Source organism: Carya illinoinensis, chromosome 3, assembly GCF_018687715.1.
Source record: "Carya illinoinensis cultivar Pawnee chromosome 3, C.illinoinensisPawnee_v1, whole genome shotgun sequence".
Lineage (NCBI taxonomy): Eukaryota > Viridiplantae > Streptophyta > Magnoliopsida > Fagales > Juglandaceae > Carya > Carya illinoinensis.
In genome coordinates, this window is record NC_056754.1 from 31319920 (window position 1) to 31347589 (window position 27670).

The 27670-nt window shown below is 38.9% G+C and overlaps 1 protein-coding gene and 1 non-coding gene across 4 annotated transcripts in view; both read right to left on the minus strand.

Moving 5' to 3' along the window:
• Positions 1-7657: 7657 nt before the first annotated feature.
• LOC122304108 (serine/threonine-protein phosphatase 5) overlaps positions 7658-27670 on the minus strand; it is a 30217-nt gene continuing 10204 nt past the window's right edge. For 2 of the 3 annotated variants that reach the window (XM_043116154.1, XM_043116153.1), the window contains exons 3-14: positions 27308-27477; positions 27157-27228; positions 21038-21188; positions 13991-14194; positions 13259-13367; positions 13060-13177; positions 9774-9921; positions 9217-9465; positions 8938-9063; positions 8736-8836; positions 8183-8257; positions 7658-8032 (exon numbers count right to left, since the gene is read on the minus strand). In XM_043116154.1, coding sequence (XP_042972088.1) covers positions 7973-8032; positions 8183-8257; positions 8736-8836; positions 8938-9063; positions 9217-9465; positions 9774-9921; positions 13060-13177; positions 13259-13367; positions 13991-14194; positions 21038-21188; positions 27157-27228; positions 27308-27477 — 1583 coding nt within the window. In that variant the 3' untranslated portion in view covers positions 7658-7972. The remainder of the gene's footprint in view (positions 8033-8182; positions 8258-8735; positions 8837-8937; positions 9064-9216; positions 9466-9773; positions 9922-13059; positions 13178-13258; positions 13368-13990; positions 14195-21037; positions 21189-27156; positions 27229-27307; positions 27478-27670) is intronic. The other variant, XM_043116156.1, reaches the window with a different exon arrangement.
• LOC122305958 lies at positions 21527-21674 on the minus strand. Its single transcript, XR_006241383.1, has one exon. It is a non-coding gene; the product is annotated as a small nucleolar RNA snoR2/U65 (small nucleolar RNA).

Consider the following 27670-nt stretch of genomic DNA (forward strand, 5'->3'; position numbering starts at 1 on the left):
TTTCTCCCGTCCGTGCTCGTGTATGAATCCAACGTACGTGCAATAAATTGGAATTCCGCCTCCAAAACAAATGATTTGAATCCCTCTAGCTATGTTTTTCTCTCCCAAAGAGTGTTCTCCAGTCAAAAACCGCGGCTCTAGAGTGAAGAATGGCCTTTTATATGGTCCCACGGCGGAAAACCTAAAATCTGTCAAAATACGATGTTCGCTCGAGCGGGGTGTCGAGCGCGCGTCGAGCGTTCGACTCTGCCTGATTTCGCTCGAGCGGCCAATGTCTCCGCTCGAGCGATCTTCGTTTTTCAGCAACCCGCTCGAGCTCCCTGTCGAGCGGCAGTCGAGCGTTTGAATCTGCCTAAATTCGCTCGAGCGGCCAAAAGCCTCCGCTCGAGCGAACTTGTAAAATCTGCAATATGAAATTTTTGCAAGCCATCAGTGACTCAATGTGAAAATTGATAACATAATTTTTATATAAAAAAATTATTTTAATATATATAAATTTTAATTTTTAATTTAAATTATATAATAATTTGGGTATAAAAAGGTCCAATAGGACATCAGTACCCTTGAAGTGGGTGAGGGGCGGGGCGGATGAGATAATTGCCCCTGCCCCCCGACACTGGGATGGGGGACCCCATCCCCACCACACGGGGAATGGTGCGGGGTGAAGGGGAAAAGATTACCCCACCCCTGCATATGCCAGTAGCACCCATCCTCTAATCCAATCCAACTTTGATTTTATGTTCCAACTTCCAACTTCGAATCCAACTCTAATATTGTACATATGTTATAAAAAGATGTATTTATCTAGACATTTATCATATATACTAGTATATTTATATAGCTATATAACTAGAACTTATACAGTTAAATTCAATAATATACTAGTATAAGCTAATTATTATAAAATAAGATAATTAAACTATAATATAAATAAACTAATGATAGTTTATTATATATATGTAAACATCATAGTATTGCTACCATACATAATTAAGTATAGAAATAAGTTAGACACTAATATTGAAATAAGCCTAGTATAATAAGTTAATAACACATAATACTAATTTATTAAAGTATAATACTATGTAATTAGACACTAAAAAGTCTAGTATATAATTAAGTTATAAATAAGTTAGACATTAGTATAATATAATAACATGTAATAGTATAGTATAATAACATGTAATAGTATAGTATACACTATAGTATAAGTATAATATAAAAATAAGTTAGTACATAAGCAAATTAGTAGTGAATACTTTAGTTTTAGTTTTTAATTTTTGGAAAACCTAAAATTTGAGAGCCCACAAAAGTCATCTTTTAAAAATGGACTAAATATGAAGTTTCAAAAAAGTCCAAATCTGATTTCGCTCTGACTAGTTAGAGTCGGATTAAAGTTTACACAAGTCGGAGTCAAAGTTGGACTTAGGGAAATCAAACTCCAACTATGTCGGTGCTCACCCCTATCGGAGACCAACCAAATCTGTAAATTCTCTTTCTTTCCAATCTTTTATCATGGCAGGGTATTTAGTCTCGTTAAAGATTTCCCTATTTTGCAAGGTAATTGTAGTGATAGAGTGAAGTTCCTCCTTTAATAGCAATTTTGTTTGTCGATAATTTATCCATCTTTCCATCTTGGCAATAATTTCTTTACCACCACTGGATTTGTTTCCCATAGAAGGGGTTTTGTTTCTTAAACTCAGAATATTCTATCGTCAATCTCATCTATCTCAGGACTGATAAATCATAGACCTTTCTTCCTCCAAGTAACATTTAAAAGCAGAAAATTTGGCAACGACCTTCTTTTGCTTTGATGGCCTATTCAACCTAGATGGCCTATTCTTCATGACTTAAGAAGATCAACACCTATGGTTCTATTAATTTTTGAACCTATGTTGTGATATACGTCCAAATCATTCCAAGGAGTCTACAAAATCATACCCTCAGCCTTGATACCCATTGTAGAGCCCCGAATCAAGAACTACGATTGGACAGAGTTTTGGCCATAATTTGAAGTTCCTATTTAGGAAATTGCCAATACAGGATTTCCAAGATACTTCGCAACCATATATAAAAATAGAAAATATAGGATTGCTAGCTTCCAATAACCATGAAGGGAAAAAAAAAGTAAACAAAAGACAATAAATAACAAAATCTAAAAATAAAGGATATACAGGGAGAAAGCCAATCCCAAGAGGTTAGCAATCAATAAAGAATAATGCTACATACAGTCCTAGGATATGCAAGCTCCGCGTACTCTTTTTGAAAAAAACTAAAGTCTACAATTAAAAAAATAAATTTTTCATGTGGATCTCATATTTATTTACTTTTTTCAAAAGGAGTATGCAAGACTTACATATTTTAAAACTGTAAATATTATTTTGTTTGAATGGTAGCAGCTTCAGTTGTTCATGGAGGATTAGAAAAGGGTTTCATTTATAGAAGAAATGTGGGTGTTTGGTGGCGGTAGGAGGCAGAGAAAAAAAAAAGAAAAAAGAAAAAAGAAAAGAAAAAGATGAAATGAAAAGAGGCAAAAAAATGTGAAGGAAACTAGTGCTTCAAGAGTTAAAGGAGAGGAAGAGGATTTCTTCGGAAGGGGAGTGGATTGGTAGGGGAAATGAAAGGAGTAGTGGTGAATCATGTCGGGGTATGCCTTACACTCGGTATGCAAGTAGCCAATATATGTGTTTCAGCACTCATATCCTCACAACAACATGATCACAAGGGATTATGAGTTTCTAAAACTGATCTAAGCTATATCCTGCATAATCAATCACCTCCTCAATAACTTAGGAAGCAATTTTGCTCACTTTCTCCTGAATTAAGTAACCCAAATTGGCTTTTTCTTTACAGAAAATGCAGTTGTCCTCCACATCAAGGTTGGTAGTCCATCCCTACATGCTCTCCATACAAACACTTTCACTTTGTTAGGGATCTTTAGCTTCCATAGAGCAAACCATAGTGGATTGTGGTGATTTTCCATCAATGGTTGTCCAATATGTTCCTCATTGCTAACCTTGAAGAATCTATAGGCACTCTTAACACTGAACCTGCCATTTCTTTCCTTGTCTAAGATCCACTTGTCTTCCTCATTACTTGGACTTTGGGCAATTTTTAAGACCTCAGTAGTTAAGTTTGGATTGAATAGAGCTCTAATCCTGTTGATATCCCACCATTTAGTATTGCCATCAATGAGATCCCCCAGCTTAGCATTAATGGAATTTGACTCTGCACAAGCAGTATCCCTTTGCAAGACCTGATGTCTTAGGACCCACTAATCCTTCCAAATCTTGACAATCATGCCATTTCCAATACTCCATTTGCCCCCCTTGAGAAGAAGATGCCTGGCCTTCCAAATTCCTCTCCAAGCATAAGAGGGATTAGCATCTAGAGGAGCAAAAAAAAAAAACTAAACTTTTGGAAAGTATTTGGCCTTGTAGATTTTGTACAATGTCCTTTCTCTTGCAGAATTCTCCACCCTTGCTTTCTTAATAAGGCCAAGTTAAACACACGTAGGTTTTTAAAACCCAGACCTCCTCTATACTTGGATTCACACATCTTCGCCCAACTGATCTTTCTCTCTTCCTTCCTCTGCCCCACCAGAATCTGGCCATCATCGATTCAAGTTGTGTACAAAGGCTACCAGGTAGTTTGAAGCAGCTCCTGGCATAGGTTGGATAAACAGTGCCACAACTTTGATCAAGACCTCCCTTCCTCCTTGTGAAAACAACTTCTCTTTCCATCCTTGAAGTTTCAACCAAACCCCATGTTTAATCTCTAAGAAAGTGTGAGACTTCGACTTGCCAATCACAGGTGGTAGACCAAAATACTTTTCATACTACTGTGCCTACATTACACCCCACAAAGATAGCATCTCTTGCTGGTTCCCCACATTTAATTTTCTACTAAAAACCATTGCAGTTTTCTCCTTATTAATATGTTGGCCTGATGCCCTCTCATACTGTATACTTCTTCCTCAGTGTAAGCTTTAGTTAGCGCCTCATTCATACTACTAGTAACCTTCCTCTCCACATTATCAATGATGTCCATATAGCACTTTTGCTCAGAAGCACAAAAAAAAATAAAAATAAAAATAAAAAATAAAAAAGAGAGAAAGAATTGAAATAGCTTATGATAAGCCTATCCAGATCCTCCTCCTCTTGCCATACACCACAATCATTTTGTAGATTCAAAATACTATTTTTTTTTTCCTTCTTTGTGAAGCTTTAGCATGAAAAAACTTAGAATTTTGGTCTCCTTCCTCCAACCGCTCTTGATGTCTACTTCCACATAATCCCCTCCCTCTCCATCCACCTCATCCCTTGTTAAGATAGTAGCTTCTCTATCAACACCTCTAGGATCTGTCTCTTGTAGCAATTTGAGGTTATGTTTTGCCTTTTGAGGTTGAGTCTTTACCCTGTCAAACTTATGTTTATTCCACAACTCCAATTGTTGGCTACTTCCTTTAATCATATCAGCAACATTACCCATACTACTATGTGGAGTCCCAACCTTCCAAGTATCTTCCACAATCTGTATACAATCCTTCTATCCAAGCCACATAGCCTCAAGTCTAAGTAGTTTTTTCCTTTTTTTCACACAATGTACACCATCTACTTCCAACCAAATGGGCAAGTGGTCAGAATAAGCTGATGAACCATGAATAACAGTGACATTTTGGTATAATTGGCACCAACTTTGATTTGCAATAAAACGATCAAGCCTCTCACTAATAGAAGATGGGCCACCTCTTTTATTACACCAAGTGAACAAAGGGCTTGTGTATCCCAAATCTTTGAGTTCACATTCAGACAAAACCATTCTAAAGTCAATTAGTTGTTGTTCAGGTCTAGCTCTAGCTCCCCATTTCTCACTTTGAGCAACAATTTCATTAAAATTTCCAAATATTATAGCCGAGGCTTATCATCACCTCTTCTTAGGGTACGAATAAGGTGCCAAGTTTTACATCTCTTAGTAGCCTCAGGGTGTCCATAAATAACCATTAGATACCACTTTTTTATGAGGAACATACTCATCCAATATTAAGGCATCAATGGGATATTTTGAATAATTCAACACTAACAAGTTAATCTCTTGTTTCCATAGTAAGGCCAACCCCCCACTATGCCACAATCAATATATAAGCAATAAGCAAAACCCACTAAAAACTTACACCTTTCCATAGCATGAGCAGCAAGTTATGTTTCTTGGAAAAACAAAACATCTGGATCTTCCTTCTTGATCAAATCTTGAAGGGTTTGAATACCATGTGGGTTCCTAAGCCCACGGCTATTCCAGCTTAAGATCTTCATAGTTTATGACGGGGCTGAGAACCAGCCTCCACTGATAACCTTTGTTGTTCATCAAAGCATTCTGTCACCTTCCTTTGGTGGGCCTTCAGTCACTTTGAAGATCTTCCATGTTCCTCATCACCCACCTCTAACTTCTGTTTCCCCAGTGTTGTTGAGTTTCAAGACGGTTGGTCATGATAGGCATGTAACGACACTTTCCTTTTCCATTTAAGTGTCCCTTCTTTATTATGAGGAACTAACAGACATGCTATTGGGACCTTAGCATCTAGCACTTTACTACGGGCCAGCCCAACAACCCGTGGGCCTTCAATCTGCATCTTACCCTATTAAAGCTCGGCCACTAACCCTTCCTCCCCCGCAGTGATCAACGTCATGTTACTGCCATTTTCAAAATCTCCTAACTTTCTGCTTTTAGACTCTTGATTGATATGAATCACCAAATTTTTCTCCCTAACATCTGCCTTATGTAACGGTTTAGATATGGATTGGGACCCAACATTTACTCCCTCTACAATTTTCTCTGTAAATCCCACTGAGTGTAAATTTTCCAGATCCCTTTTCGAAATGGAAACTTGCTTAGCCCTTGAGCTATCAACTATCGTGGTGTCCACCAGCTGCAGTGGTTGCACCCTTTCCTTCTGCTGATCCTGCCTTCCTTTTTGCAAACCACTACTGTTCCTTGCACGTAACCAAGGGCTCTATGGGAACATCTCAATTGCTTGCGACTTCATTTCCACTAACCAAGACAAAAAATCACGATGATTATGATCTAACATCCTACATGTGTAGCAAGAATTTGGGAGCTGCTCATACGTGAAATTGACCCACACAGGCTATGACCTGCCAGGTTAATCTTCTCACCCCGTAGCAAAGGCTTAGTGATATTCACTCTGACTCTGACTCGCATGAACCTCCCCATGCCATCTCACCCTTATCCAGACTTACCTTCCCTATAACATTCCCTATAACATTGCCCATGTATTCATTCCTAGCCATTAGAAAAAGATTATGAATCCTAACCTACAAAAGAGCCTCCACCAACCTGATCTGATGTACTTGTTTAAATCCCTCCACCTCACTCACCATGACAAGGTGTTTATCAAACATCCACTACCCATCTCTCTGCACCATTTCCTTATCCTGAGCATCTTCAAATTTAGCTATGAATAGAGTTGAAGTCGATGCATGGAATCCAGGTCACTAACATGCACAGACTTCATAGGCCTCCATACTTTCCTCATAGTTTGCTTGAAAGCCATCTTGTTTAAATGTCTATTAATGAGCAATTTGAAGATCGAACATTTTCCACTCCTTGCTATCGTAGCATCAAGCTTGGTTGGATCAACATTATCTCCTCCTCTTGTTCAGTAAGGGAGAGACGCTGATAAAGTCCCTCCAAGTCCATTATCACCTCGACGTCCACTTCTTAAGAGCACACACCCCAAAAGAAAATATGAGGTAGTGCTTTGTTAGGTCCTTTACAAGATAGGAGGAAACCCCAATATACCCTGCTCCTTTGTCCTTGTACTCAAGCTCACTGGACTAGATATCTACCTTTGGTTCAACATGTGGATTAGTTTCTATCTTTCAGAGAAGTAGCAATGACCATAAACAATAATGGCACAATAGATAAGTTGACTCCACTTGTACTGATTGCATGAGGTTTTTGATTTAAAAGGAACAAGATGATACATGAGAAGGATTGCATGTATCATGCCCAAGTGATTGATTTTGTGTTTTGCAATGAAGGTGTCTCATAGCAGAAGACTAATCCCAACCCCCAAGCAGCAGCCAAGCTATCATTGGCTTCCACCACCTGCAAGATCCTACAAACTCAATGTAGATGGTGCTATATTCTATGATCAAAAGAAGGTTGTGGTAGGGATTATTCTTAGGGAATTCATTGGGTATGTTTTGCTGGCAGCTAGCAAGAGGGAAGAAGTTTCTTATCCATGATCCATCTACTGTTGAAATCCTTGACATGTTTGGGGGATTGTAAATATGTGCTAATATGGGAATTCAAAACCTCATCCTTGAGAATGATTGTTTAATGATGATATCTTATTTGCAAACAAATAGTGACTTTTGTGCCTCAACGTGCTAGTGCAAGAGACTTGAAGACTAATGCAGTTGTTCCTGAATTGTAGTGCTCAACATATCAATCTCCTTTGTAATGAGGCTGCTCATAGGTTAGCTAGACATGCTTAGAATGTTGAAGATAAAAGAGTTGTGCGATGGTGTTCTCTCTCATGTTTATCATGCCTTACACCTCTTGCCTGTGTGTGTGCATGGAGTATGGAGTCCGTAATGTAATGAGATGCAGAAAAAATAATTGCACTATGGGATACCAAAAAAAAAAATATAGCATACATTTTAATGACAGTTACGCCGGAACCATTTTCCCGGACAGTCTTTTCTGCATCCACGGAGGTAAAGCATGAAAACAGATGCGTCCAGAGATTCTTACCACAGTTGAGAATTACATGTAAAAAAGAGGGAAAGACACTTTCAAATTAAAAAAAATAAAATAAAAACATGACATGTAACCGCCTCTTGTCGACATGCACTGGCTCTACTCCAGCCCACTTCAAAGATTTCGAACTTTAGAAAAGATATCGAACAGAGAATATACCATTTGCAATTCCAGTCAGCTATATAAACTATGAAAATAGTCGCAGGAAGTTGTTTGCATATGCCATTGGCATCACTTCGGGGTGTGGCTGCAAATGAATTACAAACATACGACCCAATAAAAATATTGTAATAAAAACAGTTTAAAACACAGAGAGAGAAAAGAAGGGGGGGGGGGGGGGGGGGGGGGGGGGGGGGGGGGGCGGGGGAGGCAGCCATTTGAAACAAGAGCTACTGACCACTGCTGAGAACGTAACAATGTTAGGCTTCAGATCAGGTGCTTCAAAACGAATGAAGGCACCCTTGTTACCCATCTGCAATACACAAGTTGCAGACTCGCATTATGCATCAGTTTTGGCACACTAATCTGGATATGCTCAAGATGTATACGCCATGGTCACAGTATTTCAATTTATGAAGCAATCAGGACCAACACAATGGTATGCCATTCGTGGACTTACAATACACATTTTTTCCAACTTGAATTACACAAAGTGAACTATATGAAACAACCAACAGCCCCGAAACAATGGACAGTCTGTAACTTGTTTATTAACACGTGCATAGAACATCTAATCAAGCTGGTTGGAAAAAGGAATTCATAGTGAGAGGACCCAAAACACACTCCCCAGCAAAAGCAAAAATATCCACAGAGACAGCTTCGCCACACATTCACGGGAAGGATTACAATTAACCTCGAGCAACCACCAATTGCTAGCACAAGGTTTATACAACCCTGCCATAAAGATCGGTGTGATTGTAATAAAAAGTGATAAGCAATGACTAAATTACCTGATCACAGTAGTTTGGAGCAGAAAACACGGTAATAAGTTTACCATCATGCTCAACCTCATAACCCTCATCCTTAACTTCGTGAGATCTCACAACTAAATCTATCCATTGAAAGAAAATGTGTGAAATCATTGGCTTAAATACGGTATGAAAACACTTAATTGAGACAAGAAAATATTGAAACTCACGAAAATAAATATACCTAAATTGTTTTCCTGCAGAAACCTCTTTGTCACATCTGCACCAAAAGAGAGACCAACACCACGCTTGCTGGGACCTCTTCCAGGGTGGGGTTGTGGATCACTCCAAAGTAATTCACACATCAAACCTGAGTAAATCCATCATAGTATATATAAGCCTAGCGATAAAAATTAAAATCCCTACATTCAAAGTGATTATGATAGCATAACTCAAGAATTCAGGGCATAATTCACAGAAAAAGCAAAACAGAGTTGTTTGGGTGACCGGGGGCGCAACATACCTTCCTCAGGTGGTTCACAAAAGCGGTCAATTGCTCTTATGTCAGAGAGTTTCACTCCATCAACACTAAAGAGACCTCCATGAACTACAAATATCTTCTCATTTATTACGTGTGCTAAAGGCAAACAACAGAACACTTCGGCAAATAGTTCCACAAATGTTTCGCTCAACTTAGACCGAACCTCACCCTCAAAACCATATATCTTATTCATGCTCTTGCTCTCATGATTTCCTCTAGCGAGATATATGGCTGAAAGTAAAAGGAATAGAGTTAAAAAAAAATATAATACAAATGATACTGAAGATTTAAATAAAGTAAATGAAGGCATGAAGGTGCAAGCAGGGTGGAAAGAGCTGTTATTAGGTCAAACTGGATTCTGTTCTACTAGAACAGGAGGCAGAAAAATTAGTGACTAATGACATGGCAAAAATGACTGCTATAATTTCGGAAAATTGCTTTAAGAATAAAAATGCGTGCACCAGAAATGCTAAAGTTAAATGAAAAGGTTGAATGATTAAAGGTACTCTTAAACAGATCAAGAAGTAATTCAAGTTCACCTGACGGAGACATGCACTTAAACGCAAACAAAGTGAGTATGACCTCCAAAGAAAATGATCCCCTGTCCACAAAGTCACCGTTGAAAAGGTATGGATTGTCATCTGAGGGAAGCCCATTAAGCTCAAAAATGTTTAAGAGATCGTAGAACTGCATGCATTAGAAGAAAACATAGATCAATGCCTCAGTAAGAGACACACACATGCACAAAAAGAATAAAGAAAACAAGGCTTGATGAAACACCAGACAGTTTGCAACATGACCTAACAAACAACATACAGATCAATGAGAAGTATCAATATATAGTGTAAGAAAGATAGATGCCTATACCTCTCACGACAAATAGAAACACTGATTACTTGGGGGGAAAATGGCAGCACTGATGGCTAAATGAAGCAGAGAAAGATATTAAGTAGCGACTACATATTTGGAAGACATAGATTACACTTTCACAAGGGCAAGGCCTTCTTTTATCCTTTGGTTTTTTTTTTTTTTTTTTTTTTTTTTTTTTTTTTAAATAAGGAATCAAAATTGTCAATGGGCTAGTAGTCTGGCCAATAGGGAAAACTAGATACAGGGTGGTATGGGTGAGGCCGCTCTAACAGTGCATGAAGGTGGGGAGTTTTTGGGACTATGCATACAGGATGGAGGGAGGTTAGGAACAACCCTGTCCCTCTGTGTTCTCTGCCCCTGGGACCAAATGCAGTTACTTGACCTTCCAAGGGAAATGGTTGTGGCATTATAACCTATAGAGGGAGGCTACCAGACTCTCTCGACAAAAAGGCCTGACAAGGGAAGGGGATGAACACTCAAAAGCCAAGGATCTCTTTCGTCTTGTCCTGTCGGTAAACAGTCTTTAGTTTCTTCTGGCCAGAAGTCCCTCAATTCTGCAAGCTCGGATGGTGCCATGCGATATGCTCTAGCGGGTGGTTTGGCTCCAGGAACCACCTGCTGCTGCCCTTCAGGCACACCTCCTATGCTTGCCACTCTTAGTGTGCTAGCCGCTGCTTCATTTTGTATAGTAATAATGATTTCTCTTTCTTAGCACTCCTTGTGGAAGGTTGTTAAAGATTTCAAGTATGGGTGCTATTGGGGAGGGGGAGAAGAAGAGAGGGGGGGGGGGGGGGGAGGTATTGTTTCCAATGAGGTCCAAGATGCCCAAGGAGTGAGGATGTGGAAAAGAATCAGAAGAGGCTGGGGGACATTTTCTACACTAGATTGGTGGTGGAGAATGATTCTGGGATCAGTTTTTGGCATTAAATATGGATACCTAGCTTGCAATCAATATGATCGGGAGAGAGCAGGAGGCTTTAGTGGCTGAGTTAAGGGAAATATATAATGGCTGACCACAGTGGAACATCGGCTTCTTCCCAGTGCTGCTATTCAATTGCTTTGTAAAGTAATGATTATTTAGTCTACTGAGTTTTAAATGTCACACACAAATGCATATTGTTTGAGTGCTCCAGCGAATCCTTCATGTAATTCAAACAATATCTCCTGTTGAATTTCTGCAATCAGAATAACTGAACATGATGGTATTGATGGCAAATCAAGAGTGTTCACATGGTAGTAAAGTGATGGTTCTGGCTTCATTAATTTTTTATGCTTTGAAGTGTATCTTTTTTTCCAATGAAGCCATCTTATTCAACGTTCATAGGGCACAACCCTAGGACACATAACGGATACAATACGAAACTACAAACTATGGGAAGAAAAAAAAGAACACAAGTTCATGAAATCTACAAAATTGGAGAAACAAAAGCTACCCTCTGCAGCCATCCACACACAGATTTCAATGCATTGGCTCTTAAGCACCATCCCTTTTGCAATCTTCGAAGTTTCGAGCTAATGTTCAAACCAAAAGTACACTATTTTAGGCTAGCTGTTGGAGGTAGTAGAAGCACTATTTTAAGCTGTAGGGCTGAATTTGTAACGCTCCAATGAAAGGCTCTAACAATATGACCTATACTCCAAAAAGACTAGTCAATGATGTAATTGGAGCTCCATTGGAACCTTATAAAGAGCAAGAACTTCTCATATCTAAGCAATAGGGGATCTCATACACCACCTATCACTATCCTTATCATATGGGGTATCACAATCTTCCCCTCTTAAATTCCCGACGTCCTCGTCGAGCCCTTCTATCGTAGGTGGTACGGTTCAAGTCCCACATTTCTGGTTGGGATAGACTTTGATATCATTTGTAACGCACCCCAATGAAGGCCCAAACCACATGGCCTATACTGCAAAAGGACTAGTCAATGATATAATTGGAGTCTTATTGGAACCTTATAAAAAGAAAAAACTTCTCCTTCCAAAGCAATGTGGGATCTCATTCACCACATACCCTTATCCTTATTATATGGGGTATCACAGAAATATTGGGTTGAAATATTGAAGCCAAGGCCTTCGAACTATGGGCAATGGAGGGCATTTCGGTGGTACGTGTATAGCATGATGTAGAGGTTCAGTCTAAGAAGTATCTTTGGGTAATATCAGTGTGGGGTGGCTGTTGGAGGTGCCTTGTTTCAAGGGGAAAGGGTTAAAGGAATATGTGAAAACATCATGAGTTGGCAACACAACCTTAATTCCTCAGCATTGCTCCAACAGACAACATGGATTATGTCTATGCAAAATATGGAGAGCGTTCATTATCAAACCACAAGTAACATTCGGTCAAGGTTGGAAGCAAATTTCTTGCTTATGACTGGCCTCAAGTATCTTCTAGGCGTGGTTCAATGATGGTCCTGAATTGGAGCATTCTCAAAACTCTTTGGGTGGATGCCTTACGCATTGAAATGATGGGATTTTTTTTTTTTTTCCTTTTGTGTGGAGATAGTGGCACAGTTTACTGGTGAATTGACATTGGTCAAGGTGCTTGTTGCGGCGGAAATGAGCCCGTCAAGGTGGAGGTTGTCTCTAGAAGTCTCAACAATCCATTTGGGAATCGCCCTAAAAATGCAAAAATTCCACCTGGCCTTGCACAACTTGCCGACATGCCAAAGTTGTTGACGAGCCTGTGCAGGACCATAATTGCATCGGGGCACTCTTGTAATGATGCATTGAAAGACTATACTAGGCCAAGGCACTCAAGGCTTGGGAGGAGTGCTAGGCCTAGGAAGGTTAGAAGTGGAAACACAACCCATAGGCTTTGGTCTCCACAACCATAGGCCTTTTTTTTATTATTAAGAAAGAAAAAAGAAAAAAAAAGAAATGGTATATTTGATGTCAATTAAAAAACAAAGCACCTGTTCAAGAGTGATAAAGATATCAATGTCATCTAACTACCTGACCATGTACATCGCCACAAACAGTGAAATGATTGCCATCAGGAACACTAATATCAACAAGCGAAGGCAAGGCTCGTAATATTTCTCTTATTTGCAAGACAATCTGGTATGCATAGCTGCAATGTCAACAAGAAGATTCAGAGCAACGATATTTGAACAAAATTTGTAACACTGAGCATCATGCTTGATACACATACCGTTTATGTAAGCACTTCTCATGCTTGAAATCATCGATCATTTTCTTCACAAAATCCAGAGTAACTACATCTCCATCGATTCTTGCACCAGAATATTCTGGCTCAACATCTATATTTCAAATAGAAAAGAAATTTCACAAGGCTGAGGAGATGAAAGCAGCTATAATTAAAATCATTCTTTGAAATCTAGCTATAATAAAAATTATAAACTGTACCGAAATCAGTTTTATCATAAATAATGGGGCAATCTATAGCAATACACATTCTTAAAATAAAGCCAACTCTAACTCAAACCAAAACAGAGAGGGAAAAAACTAATCCTCGTCCCAATTGATAGGTCAACAAAACTCCTTTCAAATAAGTTCCATGTAAGACTACCATTAATAAGCCACTGTCAATCAGGTCCCATCAAATTACTCTATAGTAGCGAAATGCAATGCATGAACATAAAAAATCCCCCAGTGACCCACCACGTTTGGTTCACATGCCAGCAGAAAAGGCTAAACATTCCATTCAGTGCATAATGTTGCACACATTTTTATAAGCCAAATATAATCCCGCACTCTTTTTTTCACCCCCTTGCATTATGAAAAGGTATGATGGATGGTAACACATTCTCAAGGAAAAATGCCACATATATTGAAATCCTAAAAGTAGAGATTTTCTGGTGTTTGGAATTATTAGAATGATTCATGGCCATTCTACAATACTTCATTGACTGCAAGCTCAAACCTAGGTCATGTATTCGACTCCCAGGGACGACACCACCATTGCGGCCATCCCACCAATGTGCCCCAAGGACCACCACCACCACTATTATTGCTACCACTGTGGCCGCTGTTGTTCCCACTATCATCATCACGGCTGCCACTACTGCGACTGCCACTGCTGCTATGGTCACTTCGGTGGGCACTGATGATGAACTAGGACTCGTTCCTATAACGATATATAAAATAGTAATTATTAATACTAATTGTTATCTAATACCAACGAACCTTATATTAGATGTACCTATAAATTATTAAAATAAATACAATCGATCAAACAAGCCTAGTGAAGACCACCTCAGGAGACAGAATTATTCAAATGAAACTCCAGGCCTAGACCCAGGGTCCCAGACCAACCCAAAAGCTTTTTTTGTCTGCTTAAGTAAAACAAAGCAGAAATAAAAGAACTCAATTAAACTTAAATTAAATCTCTCTTTCAAATCAGAACCAAAAAACAACTCAAAATATGCATGCAAGGCAAAAACCACACTAGTTGAACCTTTGTTAAGATGAAAACATTACTATCACCGTTATTGCTGCAATGGACAATATTACAATCAATGCCACTACCAATACCACCATCGACTCCCCCATTGACATAGAAAATCCAACAGCCATAATGATTGTCACAGTTAAAGCTTCAACCAACAGGGTCACCATCACAACTATATTGAAAATTAGTGGAGCTGTCATCATATTTAGCCAATGTTCAATCTACTAAAAGTATGCTAAGTTATACTGCAGATACTTGCTACCAGAAATTTTGTAGCAGCGCCACAGGAAAGTTCAAAATGTCATCTCAACGAAGCACATATTGTATTGTCATCAGGTTCTGAAGCTCCCGAAAGCGTCCCAACAGCCTTTAGACCAGAGTCTCATGCCAGCAAGCTTGTGCATGTAAAGCTTACGAGTGGATAAAAATAATAATTATCATAATGTAGTGAAGTATTTACTCTAAGTGGAGGGGAAGCACCTTGGTAGACACAGAAAACCTGCCGAAGACATGTTTTTTTCATCCCTAGATTGAGACTTTCACAAATCAGATTTTGGTGTCGGGCCCCCTCTCAGTGCTCTCTCTTTCCCACTCTATTAGCAAATTCACAGAACAAGAGGCCATGGTGCAAACCAGTTGATATTGGAGAAAGTAGTAGTTCAGGCGAAAGAGGCCTCATTGAAGAGGAAGCATCTTAAAGGGATAAAGATAGGGCGTAATTGGTTGTTGGTGTAAAGGGGAGAAGAAGGTGACATTGGGCTTCGATCCACTACCTCCTCAAGCGAACACTTCTGTGCCTTTGTGTAGGGGGGAGGAACAATAAGGGGAGTGAATTATCATTGATGGTTGGGACTGAGCTAGGCAGTAATGCAAGGGCTTGTTTTAATGCAAGCAAGGATTCTCAAGAGGAACTAATACGCCATGAGCCATTGGCCAGGAGTGATCTGTTTCCCTAGTGAAAACAATTATTTTGGTTAAAAAAAGGTCGGAAAAGTCGAATAGGGTTACGAAGAAAGTGTGGGGCTTTAGACATTTTGCGGGGATATCATGTGATAGTTTTGAAGAGAACTTAATGGCCTTGTTTACAGCCATCGAGGCTAGTCATTAGCAGGAGATGATGGTGGTTCCCAACCCTAAATTAAACAGCAAGGGCCATAAAAGATTGTAAATGCTAACATGCTAAATTAATATGATTCAAATGGTAGTAGTTCAAGTCAAAGTATAATGAAGCCGAAAATACTATCCTAGAATATTTGAGGGCTGAACAAGCAACACAAGCACCTTAGGGTGAGAATATGCTCAATGACTGGAAGGTTGACATCATTTTTCTTCAAGAAACTGAACTAAAGCATGTGACCAGCAGCATTATCTGTAGTTTATGAGAATGTGGATACCACCAAGTAGATAGGTGTCGTAAAAATCTCACAGGCCTCTGGAGGAATCTAGCTAATGTGAGACAGGAATAGTGGAAAAGATGGATATGTGCATAACAAAATTCGCGGTGGCTTGCTCAGGAAGATATGTGGAAGATTGCTCTACATGGGCATTTGAAAAATCTATGGCCCTAACCTGAATCTACATGGGCAGTGTGATTAGTTGGTGAGGTTTGAATTAGTGCATTGGGAGTAATTTAATGTCATCAGGCCCATCAGCAGGAAATCATGTGACGTTCTAGCCCCAATATGGTGCAATTCTTTGATTAAACCTGATTGATCTCCCAACTGGCAGGGGGAAGTTCAAGTGGTCCAACAATCGAGATATACCTTTGTCATCAAGGATTGATTGATTCCTCATATCCCTTGAATGAAAATTGTTGTTCATTGAAGTGCCCTACAAAGATAACAATGACTTTGCTCTGATAATTTTCCCATCCTCAATTGCAAACACTTTTTTCCATTAAGTTCAAGAATATGTGGCTGAAATCAGAGGGTTTTGTGGAGAAGGTAAAAGTGTGGTGGACTTCGTACCGCCTTCAGGTGCCAAGTAATGTCTTAGAATGCAAGCTCCAAACTTTAAGCTGGATTTGAAGGTTTTGAATGAGGTGTTTGGCCATATGGCGAAAAAATAAATAAATAAAATAAAAAAAATTAAAAAAAAAAAAAAATTCCTTGTGGATGAGCTACGTACCCTTGCACAAGGAGGAGAGGGCTTTCGATGACGAGGAGAAAATGAGGGATCTCACTTGTAGTGAGTTGGAACATTTACCTTATTGGAGGGAGTCCTTTTGGCAACAAAAGTCAAGGCTGTTTTGGTTGGGGAGGGTGATAAGTGGAACTAAGTTCTTTCGCCGAGTGCTTAATTCACCTAGGAGAAACAATTATATAGACTCCTTGTATCTATAGGGCAGTGAGCTATCAGATGCTAAGATATTGGTGATCATATTGTACAACTTTTTCAAAAGATTGTACACTGACAGTATAGCTGGAGGTGATATATGCATGGAAAGGCCACAAGATTATTTGGTAGTGGAAGCCACAAGATGCACAGAAAGGCCACAAGATTTTTTGATAGTAAAAGCTGCAAGATGCACGGAAAGGCCATTTGAAGAAGATGAGGATCGTGGGATAGTGAAATATTTGAATGGAGATAAGGCCTCAGGTCTAGAAGGCAATATCATGGCTTTCTTCCAAGCCTACTGGGTTGCGGTGAAGAAAAATAAGGTTTTTCCATGCTTTTCATGTCTGTCAGATTCGCTAAATGCCTTACTGTAACTTTCATAGCCCTAATTCAGGAAAAAAAACAGGTGTTTTAGATATTGAAGATTTCCAATTGATAACCTTTGTGAATAGAGTTCACAAAATATTGGCTAAAGTTCTTGCCAATAGATTGAAGATGGTGTTCAGGAAGATTATTTCTAAATTCCAAATCACATTCATTCAATATAGGTGAATTCTAGATTCACTTCTTATCGCCAATAAGCACATGGACAACCAAATTAGAATGAGGAAGCTGGATGTTCTTTGAAAGTTGGACCTTGAGAAAGCAAAGCGAATGACCATGTGAATTGCGATTTTTTTACTTATATGCTTAGGAACGGTTTTGAGGAGAAAATGTATGGTTGGATAGTTCACTGCAATCCACGATGCGTTTCTCGCTCTTGATAAATGGCTCTCCTACAGGCTTCTTTGCTAGTTCACATGAGCTAAGATAGGGAGATCCTTATCAATGTTATTATTTGTTATTACTATGGAAGCTCTCAGTAGAATGATATTGGCTTTAGTCAATGAGGGTAATTTTTTTTTTTCTTTTTTAAACATAAAAAAATGATTTTATTCATGATATAAATAAGCATAACCTAAGTACATAGGACATATACAAGAGTGACACCTAACTCCTAAGCATGAGTGTCTAACAATACAAGAAAATCATGGCTATTCAAGCCATTGAAATCTATCGCAATTGACCAAAAAAATAGAGTACTAGAAAAAGAGTTTTAAGCTCATCCACGTTTTCTTTTATTGGAAAGTGTCCAAGAACAGCATCCTGACTAATCCCGGGGTTGCACAAGCCCTCTACAAAGAATGTCCCACAATTACACCTCGGGTAATTCAAGAGAAAAATCCCACAATCCAATGGCCCTTAGGAATTGTTTGCACCCAAGAGGATTCAAACCTTAGACCTAGAGGGAGCATACCACCAAGACCAAGGCCTTTACACTTGAGCCAAACCTTAGGAGTTTAAAGCTAGTCCACTGAAGGTTCACGATCCTTGAAACTTATTTCATTCCTCTCCCTCCAAAGACACCACCATAGACAAATTGGGAAAATCTTCCATATTGCTGCAATCTGAGCATTACCATGTAGGCCATTTCTGCTAGGAAGTCAACCACCCTTCTTGGCATCACCCAAGCTAATCCCACTCTAGCAAAGAGGTCATTCCAGTGTGTCATGGCCACCTCACAATGAAGTAGAAAATGATCAACAGTCGACCCACTCTTTATGCACATGCAACACCAATCCATCATAATAAACCGGCATTTTCTTAGATTTCCCAATGAGGCTGTCCATACGAAGAAGCTGCTTTTAAGGGTGCTTTAGTCTTCAAAATGCGCTTCCATGGGAAATGGTTTGCGTTGTACATCTTGAGAGACTTGTCGAACGAACAAACAGTAAATTTTCCTTTTGCACCCTCAATCCAGTAGAGTGCACAAGATTGTAATCTTCAATGAATGCATCGACTTCCCAATCTTGTGCAGCTCTAAAACAACAGTAATTTTCCATTAAGGAATATCACTAGATAGGTCAAAAAGATATGCAACTGAAGCTTCCTACACCCTCGCAATTCCATAAAGAACTAGGAAGGCTTCCTTGAGGGCCCCCGGTTGCCCCGTTGCCACACCAAAAATCTTGCCAAAATTTAATTTTGGACCCATCAAACACCTTGAAGCAAGTGTACCTAGAGAAAGTACCCATCCTCTTCTTATATGTATGCTTCCAAAGCCCCACAACATGTGGTCCACTCACCTCATTTGAGTACCATCCATCCCAAACCCCACCAATGAGGGTAGTTTAATAGGTATCTTAGTGGGAACCAGGAAAGCAAGAGAAGCATCACACCTTCATATAAAAAGGATACATTGATTTTCTGCAAGGGAAACCCTGAGTATTTGCATTCCTTGTGGTGCATGTTTCTTCTTTTAAGGTGGTAGTAGGGTTTAAGATCAGTTTTGGCTAAGGCTGAGTTGCTTATGCTAGCAATTCAAATGATGTAATAGGCTAGCCCATAATTCGTTCCCTGACTTATCTCAATCTCCCATTGGGTGCACATTTCAAAGCCAACTCAATTAGGGAAAGTATACAAAGAAGTGGAACATTTGTTGGTTGGATGAAAGAGGGTGCACCTATCAAAGGGTGGTAGAATAACTTTTATTGAGAATACTCTCTAATCTTCCCACTGATTTTCTTTCCTTAAGCTACAAGGAGACTTATTATAGGATGGTAAGGGGGAGGAGTTGAAATTCCTCCAAGTGAACTGGCCTAAAGTGCGCTCCCCTCAATCCTTGAAAAGTTTCAGTATCAAAAGATTGATTACATTCAACTAAGCCCTCTAGGAAAAGTGACTAAAGGTAAAGCAATTGGAGAGAGAGCCCATGGAGAACAATGACTGATACAAATAATGGTAGTGCATGGGGCAGATGGAGCTCTAATGTGGCGAATGGAACAAATGGGATTGGACTAGGAAACATATTAGAAGGGGTTGGGGAGAGTTTCCGACAGACTATATATGAAATGGGAGACAAATCTACAATAATGTTCTAGTACATGTTACATGAAGATCAACTCTTAAAGGGGCTTCCAAAACCTATTTTGCTTGCTTGAGTTAAGAGAGCATTTGTGGCAAATAACTTACAACATTCAAATGGATCTCCTCCATGGGTAGTAGATTTTATCAGAGCGACACATGATTGGCAAACGGCCTCTTCAATTCAATCCATGCTCAATTGTATTCTGCATGCAAGAATCGAAAAGAAGACAACATACAATGGGCCATATCCAAGAAAAGGGGTTGAAGTCAATTTGTTCTCTAATGCATTCATCCCTCGTGCCATTGTTATCTTCCCCAGATGTAGTGAAGTAGAAGGCCCAATGAGGGAGGCCTTCTTTGTTTAGACAACTGCAATAGGCAAGATCCTTACCTTAACAAGCTATATAATTGTGGATGGCTGCCAACTTATACTTCTCTAGATTTAATTTTCAGGATTTTCTCATTCTTTTACTCCCTCATTAGGTAAATCTGATGTATACTTTCATAGTAATGCTACAAACCACACCCTCATCCCACTCTCATCCCACTATGTAAAATGTGACACTTTAATCACCCTTGGATCATCCTCCATTTTTTAAAGAAGAATTTAAAGGTTGATAGACAATGCCACCTCATCATAGTGGGATGAAGGTGTGTTTGTAGAATTTTTCATATTCCCAATGTACTTGGATAGTGCCTTTTATCATTAAAAAAAAAAAAAATTATCATACTTGAAAAGATTCTACTTTCCTTTAGAACAAGTACCAGACAACATCTATAATAACATATGCTTGTAAATACATTTCAACATATAAGCTTCAAGTTTTGCAAACAACTTAGCTGAGAAAGGAAAGCTTATACAATCAGGGATCAATAATTATATCCATAGTCTCTAAAAGGAATGAATCTTTAAGAAACAATTAATAGGGTAAAGGTGTACAAAGAAAAGGCATTAAGTGTAACTCAATGCCAACACAATTTCTTTGCAAAAGACACCTACATTCACAATGAGCCAATGCCACCACTAGCAGATCTTCCAACACTAGACAATAATTATATCCATGTGTTTAAATTCACACGTTCATACCATGAAAATGGGCATATAGCCATATACAGATATATGTACATGTATACATCAGAAGAAATATAGCAGTGATTGTTCTAAGCTAGGAAAAGATTAGAACAATACTGTATGATTCAAATGTAGGAGACAAACTGAAGATACTCAAAAAATGAATAAAAAAATACATTTTACTTAACAAAAAATTATAATACCTATAGAATGATAGTCTATAGAATCAGCCACAGAGCGCCTTTGAGACTGAGGTGCAGAAATTGCTTCCTCAAATTTAAGCTTCATCACTGCTTTCTCACATTCCTTCAATTTCCTGGTAGCATCAGGATCATTCGGTCGGATTTTCTTTACCTAAATTTAAAGAATGAAAGATGAGCTATATCATTTGTTGAAGTATTTTCTCGAACAGCTTGAATTCATTTGCCAAAAGAAAATAGAATCATAACAAATAAATAAACTCTGGATTGATGCACTTACGTTGCACCATGGACATTGAAATGAGAGAGGGGAGAAAGGGGTGTCCGCTATAATTTTGTGTATCTTAAAAAAGTCATGTTCATATTGATAAACTGAATTTAAAAAACTTAAGAAAACATATCAGATGAAAACAACCGCAGACTGCAAATAAGATGATTATTTAGATTTACAACATTTTTTTTTTTAGAAGTATATAAAAAACATATTGAGAAAAATGTAATCGCAGAAATCAGCTCCATAGACCAATGGCATCAGATCCACAGATTCCTATTAGCATACGTAACATGGAATCACTGTTGGTCCAATCATAGCATCACCGGTCACCGCCATTTACAGCTACTAGATTTACAACATTAAAATATACATAAAAGAACCACATGGCATAAAAATGTCCAAACATCCCTTTACAGGAAATGATGTTCAGTCCTTATAACTTTTATCACATTAAAACATAATGCTTGGAAAATAGGCTTAGGTCGGGAGTGCCAAGGTTACTTTGCAAGCTGGACATGGAAAAGCCCTATTGAGTCAATTGGAAATTCATGTTTCACATGCTCGAGATGTGGTCTAGGGGATAAATGGTGTTCTTGGATTGAGCATTGTATCATTTCTGTCCATGGGCTTCTCCAAAAGTTCCCAAGGATTAAGACAAGGTGATCATTATCTCCATTACTCTTTGTTTTTGTAACGGAAGCATTTTGTAAAATGATCTGTATTGGCAGCTGTGGAGCTACCAACAAGAAAGGGAGACTTTGTGGAGGCTGTTATAGATTCAAAATTTGGTGGTGCTTAGGGTGGATAGTGTTTGAATGAGGTGAGTGGGCCACATGAAGTGGGGCCTTGGAAGCACATGAGAAAAGGATAGGGAGTTTTCTCTGGATCTATTCGTTTGAGGTAGGGGTAATGGGTCCACAATCAAATTCTAGTATGACCTATGGTATGGCGAAAGGGCTCTCAAGGATCCCTTTCCAGAACTCTATGGAATTGCACAGATGCAGGATACCTCAATTGTAGATCTTCTAGAGCTATCCAGTTGCTCTCCTTCAATGGAATGTCCCTTTCTTCATAGCTGCACAAGATTGGGAAGTTGATGCATTAACCAAGTTCAATAATCTTGTGTACTGAACTAGATTGAGAGTGAGAAATGCAGATAAGACTACATGGTATCCTTCGAAGAAAGGGAAGTAAGGCACACCTAAGTAGCTTTCTTTGTTTAGACAGCCTTCCGAGGAAGATTCTCACTCTAGAAAATCTTGGGAAACATTGAATTATTGGGATAGATTGGTGTTATATGTGCAAATCACAACCGATCAACAGATGAGCTTACTTTGTTTATGGTTGTTCCTTTGCAAGGAGAGAAATGAAATCGTTCTTTGTGTCATTCCCTTTTATTCTTTCTTTAGATCATGGATTATTATGGATTAGTTTGTGCACTTTTGGGTGGAATCGAAGGCTTTTGAGTTTTCACCAAAATCATGGAGGCCCTCGCTAAAGGTTGTGGTGAAGAGCATAAGGGTTTGGAGATTTGTAGTTCTAAGTTGTAGTGGTATAAGGTGATTGGTGGCTAAAATGGAAGCAGTGATGCAAGTAGAGGCAATTGGAATTCATAAAACACATGGGTGAAGGACACAGGGGTCACCGATACTCCAACATACATGGTAGAAGATATTTAATTGTTACCGAATATGGTGGAGGAGGTTGGCAAGGCGTTCTAATCATTTCAGAAGGGTATGAAGGTCTAGGTTGGGAGAAATTTGTTGTCAAGTTACGCAGATTCGCTGCTCTGTTTTTCTCCATTCATGGTGTTGGGTCATAGGTCAACAACCAAAAGAACACATTGGACATGAGAACAACAATATGGGAAATGAAGCAAAAAGACCTGAGCGCAACCACGGTGGCAAGGCGATCATATGCGGCAGCTCTGAATACAGGTCATGCTTCAGTGCCTTAGTTTGATACTAAAAGCAAGAAGGGGAACCATGAAATGGTCTGAAGCCTCAGCAGATCATGCAAGGACAGAACTCAAGGCATAAGGGATCTGACTCCTCTGAAAGCTTGAGAACCATTTCTTATGCAACAAGGGATGGTTTTGGTCTTCCCAGTGGCAATATGGCTGAAAGAGAGATACAAAGTACACTTAAAGAGATGCAAAATCAACTTGTTGAGTTGAATGCAACGGTTGCCTTGTAATCTACGAAAACATGACTTACTTTTGGGAGGTGGTAATGGGTTTGTAAGTCCCAATGAGAGGGAGCCCAAGATAGGCTCGAATCATAAGTCATTTTTACACAAAGGAGTGGACTGGGTGTGATCAAACAATCCTCTGGGGCCAAACCTCTTGGTGAAAAGCTAGTGATTTAACCAGTTTTGTGTAGGGAAACTTACAAGGGAGGGGTGCATTGGATCGGGGTTTACTTTGCAAGAGTGGTTCTGAAGGGCACTACCTTGGATAGGTTCCCCCACATCGAAAAAAAAAAAAGTATCAGCGTAGAAACAGCCAAAACGGACTGCCCTCCACCATGGGAGATACAGAGAAGTTCATCTATGAGCGCTACACCCTGGTCAATGTTATCTCTAACGAAACAACAGCACCCACGTCGAGGCTGAAGGAAGATGGTGTAACACGACACGCCAAGGCTTGGGGGAGTTGTAGGGTTTATCAGAGTGGCACAGAAAGGATCGCCAGTTAGTCGTGCACCCCCAATCAATGTTCCCTACAATGAAACAACGGCATCCACATTGGAGATGAAGGAACTTGATATATTGCCGAGACTTGGGGGACTTTGGAGGTTTTCTACCAATCCAGAACTTTCAATGGTGACCATGGCCCCACCACCCATGACAAAGCGAACCGATTTGTTGGTATCTCTTCAGGCACCTTGTGTGTCAACACATAACTTCAGACAAGGTAGCGCAGCAACAATGAAGTTGTTGAGGAGGTGCAAGACTTGTATGCAAGATATGGTGTAGAGGAGATGAGAAGATGGGGTTGTCATTGGTGTATTGCAAGGAGGAATGTTTAGGGCCTCATGTATAGTTTGGAGTTGAGTCTGGGGAAGATGTTGTCCCCTTGATATCTCTTCCACCGATCAACAATATAGCTGATTCATCATTGGATTGGGTTTTGCAAAAGGTTAACGAGATACAACACTGTGTGGGGATTACATGTGGAGGATTTGAAGACCAATTCACAGCACTAATCCTTGCAAGTAAGGCGGGTCACTTTCTTGAAACAAAATCAAGATCTAAGAAGAGGAGGGAGTTAAAGCGTCTTACTCGGGCAATTAACTATGATACTAAAGGTGGTAGTCCAAGTCGAGGGAGGACTAATGGAAGGGCAGAACATATTGTATAATGAAGCCCACGATTTTAACTTGAAATGTCTAGGGACTAAACGAGTTTAATAAGCATCTCCTAATTAAAAACTTGCTCTGCTCGTGGAAAGTTGATATTGTATCATGTTTTCTGGAAAGGAAAATGGAATATATTTATTATTGGATCACTTTTGAGTCTGTGGAGTTGTCATACATAGGATGGTCCTATTTAACTTCTAGGGGAGCTTTAGGTGGAGTTTTAGTTATGTGGGATACAATAGTGGTGGAGTGTTCAAGAGTGTGTTGGGGAATTTACAGCGGCTAGCTTTTTTGAAAAATGAGGTAGATGATTTCGAGTGGGACTTTGCCGGAGTTTATGGGCCAAACCTGGATTGGTGGGACATGCCTTGATACATTGGTGGTGGCTTCAACATTAGCTAGTTCCCAAGTGAGAGATCAGGGGAGGCACGTCTTTGTCCCAAGCAAGAGATTGGAGGATCATTCTATGTACTTGGCTATTTCCAATGTCTCGATTGGATAGGTTTCTAATTTCTCCCTCTTGGGCTTTGTTCTTGTTGAGAAAACGATGACAGACAAAGCAAAAACAAACACAAGCAAATCAATCACACAACAAAAAATTAACGTGGTTCCGCAATGTGCCTACGTCCACAGAGCTACAGAGGATTTTATTGTACTGAAAGATCACAAAAACACTTAAGGGCGAAATCTCACTGTCAGAACCCTCAGAACTCCTATACTATTCACTAAGTACATATTTTATAGTGTCACAAGCAATGTTTTGAATACCGTACCGGATGCCGTACCGGTCAAGGCACTGGAACGAAATATTTCGGTACCGGTACCGTTTCGTGTACCGTTTCGGGATAGTCGATATATAAATAAATTATATATATAAATATATATATATTAATTATATTTCAAAAGAATAATTTATATATAAATAAATTATACATAAATACATATATCTATATAAATTATAAATAGTTTAGTCTAAATTGGGGGTAAAAAAATAAATTTGTAGTTTGAAAAAATGAAAAAAAAAAAAAAAAAAAAACGAAACCGAAATACCGGCCGGTACGGGCCGGTACATAGGCCGGTACAGGCCGAAATCTCGGCCGGTACGGCCGGTATTTGAACCGGTACGAAATTACAAAATTTCTGTACCGGTCCGGTGGCCGGTACGGAATATACCGGCCGGTACGGTACGAATTTTAAAACAATGGTCACAAGGCAAAAACCCTAATTTTCACTTTAATGCGTTGTTCACTCAAACTCTCTGTCCAACATTTACTCTAGCGAAACTCAAGCAAACTCTCTGCCTAAGCTTCTTTCAAACTACTTGTCGCGCGAACATCGAACAAACTTTCACTTCAAAAAATTTTCCAAAAAATCATAGCACACACTTGTCGGGTCGGGTCATCAAATAGAGTTGACACGCCAACAAACCAGACTCCACAAACCCAACAGTTCAGACCATTTCCCTATCATGGGCTTAATGTTCATAATTTCCTTGTATCTATTTCTACTTCTTAGATAGGTGTTTTCTCTTGTATACATTTAATGTACTTGGCTACGCTTGTTGATATTAAAAAAAATAAAGCATTTTTCACTTTGGGTGCCTAATGGAGATAAAATGCCTCCAAATACTTCAAATATACTTCATTGACTTGAAGTTAGGTTAAAACAACTTATCCCCTAACATATATTATTCAAAATCACACTATTACTAATTTCTCCCTCTGCATCCAAAAATAGTACAAGGATAACCTTTAGAGGTTATGGGAGGCTCTGATAAAGTAATATTAAAAACTCAATAAAGTGTTTCTATAAAATAAATAGCATGAAAAGCTCTCTGAGAATCTGTTCTTTGTATAGCTGCAAACCATACCAAAGCTTCAAGGAAGAAGGAATCACAAAGAGTTTTTGTGTTGAGACTTGAGACATGACACCTCACTTTTTGGATATGCTTTCTCCATTAGCAAAATATTTTTTTTGTTGAGAAAGGAGTGCCAAAGCAATGATTAGTAAAAATGGCTATATATTGGTAGAAAAGCAGATAAACTCCATCCCATTAGATAAGTTTTCTTTGCAAACGGAAAAGTTGCTAATAAAAATAAAAAATCCATCAACGCTCTTAATTGTTTACCAAAATCCGTGGACTTCGATGGTTCTCTGGCCTAGAACTTAGTTTGAAAATTAGTAACATGACAATCATATATCATAATGATGAGAACTTATTCTAACACAAAATTGTTTGTATTGACAAGAAAGTACTTGGGTAACTGAAACAAGAACACACATGGTACATGCTCAACTTGAACAATATTGAAGGTAGAAGAAACTAAACTACAGCCATAAAAATTGAAAGAATTGAATGTATTTAACTGTCAAGAGTCAATTGTGTCAGAATTAGGGCCAATAAAATTCAATTAAATATTTTACAACATTATTAAAAAAATTCCAAATATTTAATGGGAGAAACATTGAACCAATGGCAAACAAAGTACCTGCTGAAAATCCTTAAGTGCTTCTTTAAACTTCCCCATGGAAAGATAGGCAGCTCCTCGTCTGTAATAGCCCTGTAGGAAAAAGACAACCATCAGAACATAATCACAAAGATTAAATTGCATAGTCTTTATTTTCAGATTCCAAGCTTGCCTTCGAATATTTGGGATCGACATTTATAGCATTTGATGCATCCTGTATGGCACTACCATATTCCTCGAGTTTAATGTGTGCAAATGCACGGTTCGCCCAGTATACAGCATTCTGATTGTTCAGTTCAATTGCTTGGGTATACAGATCAATAGCTTGTGCATATTTGTGAGCTGAAAGAAAATTTGGCAGGAACAGCACATATCAAAACCATGAAAACATCGGCAGCAAACTGTCCTTAAAAACCTTAACCAGCAAAAAACCAACAAAAAGTTTTACCTCAAAGTGTGTTCCAAAGCAAATATATATAGAACCTAAAATATCTCTTCTCATGAGCAATTCTATTCAGTTTACTTGTCTATAGAG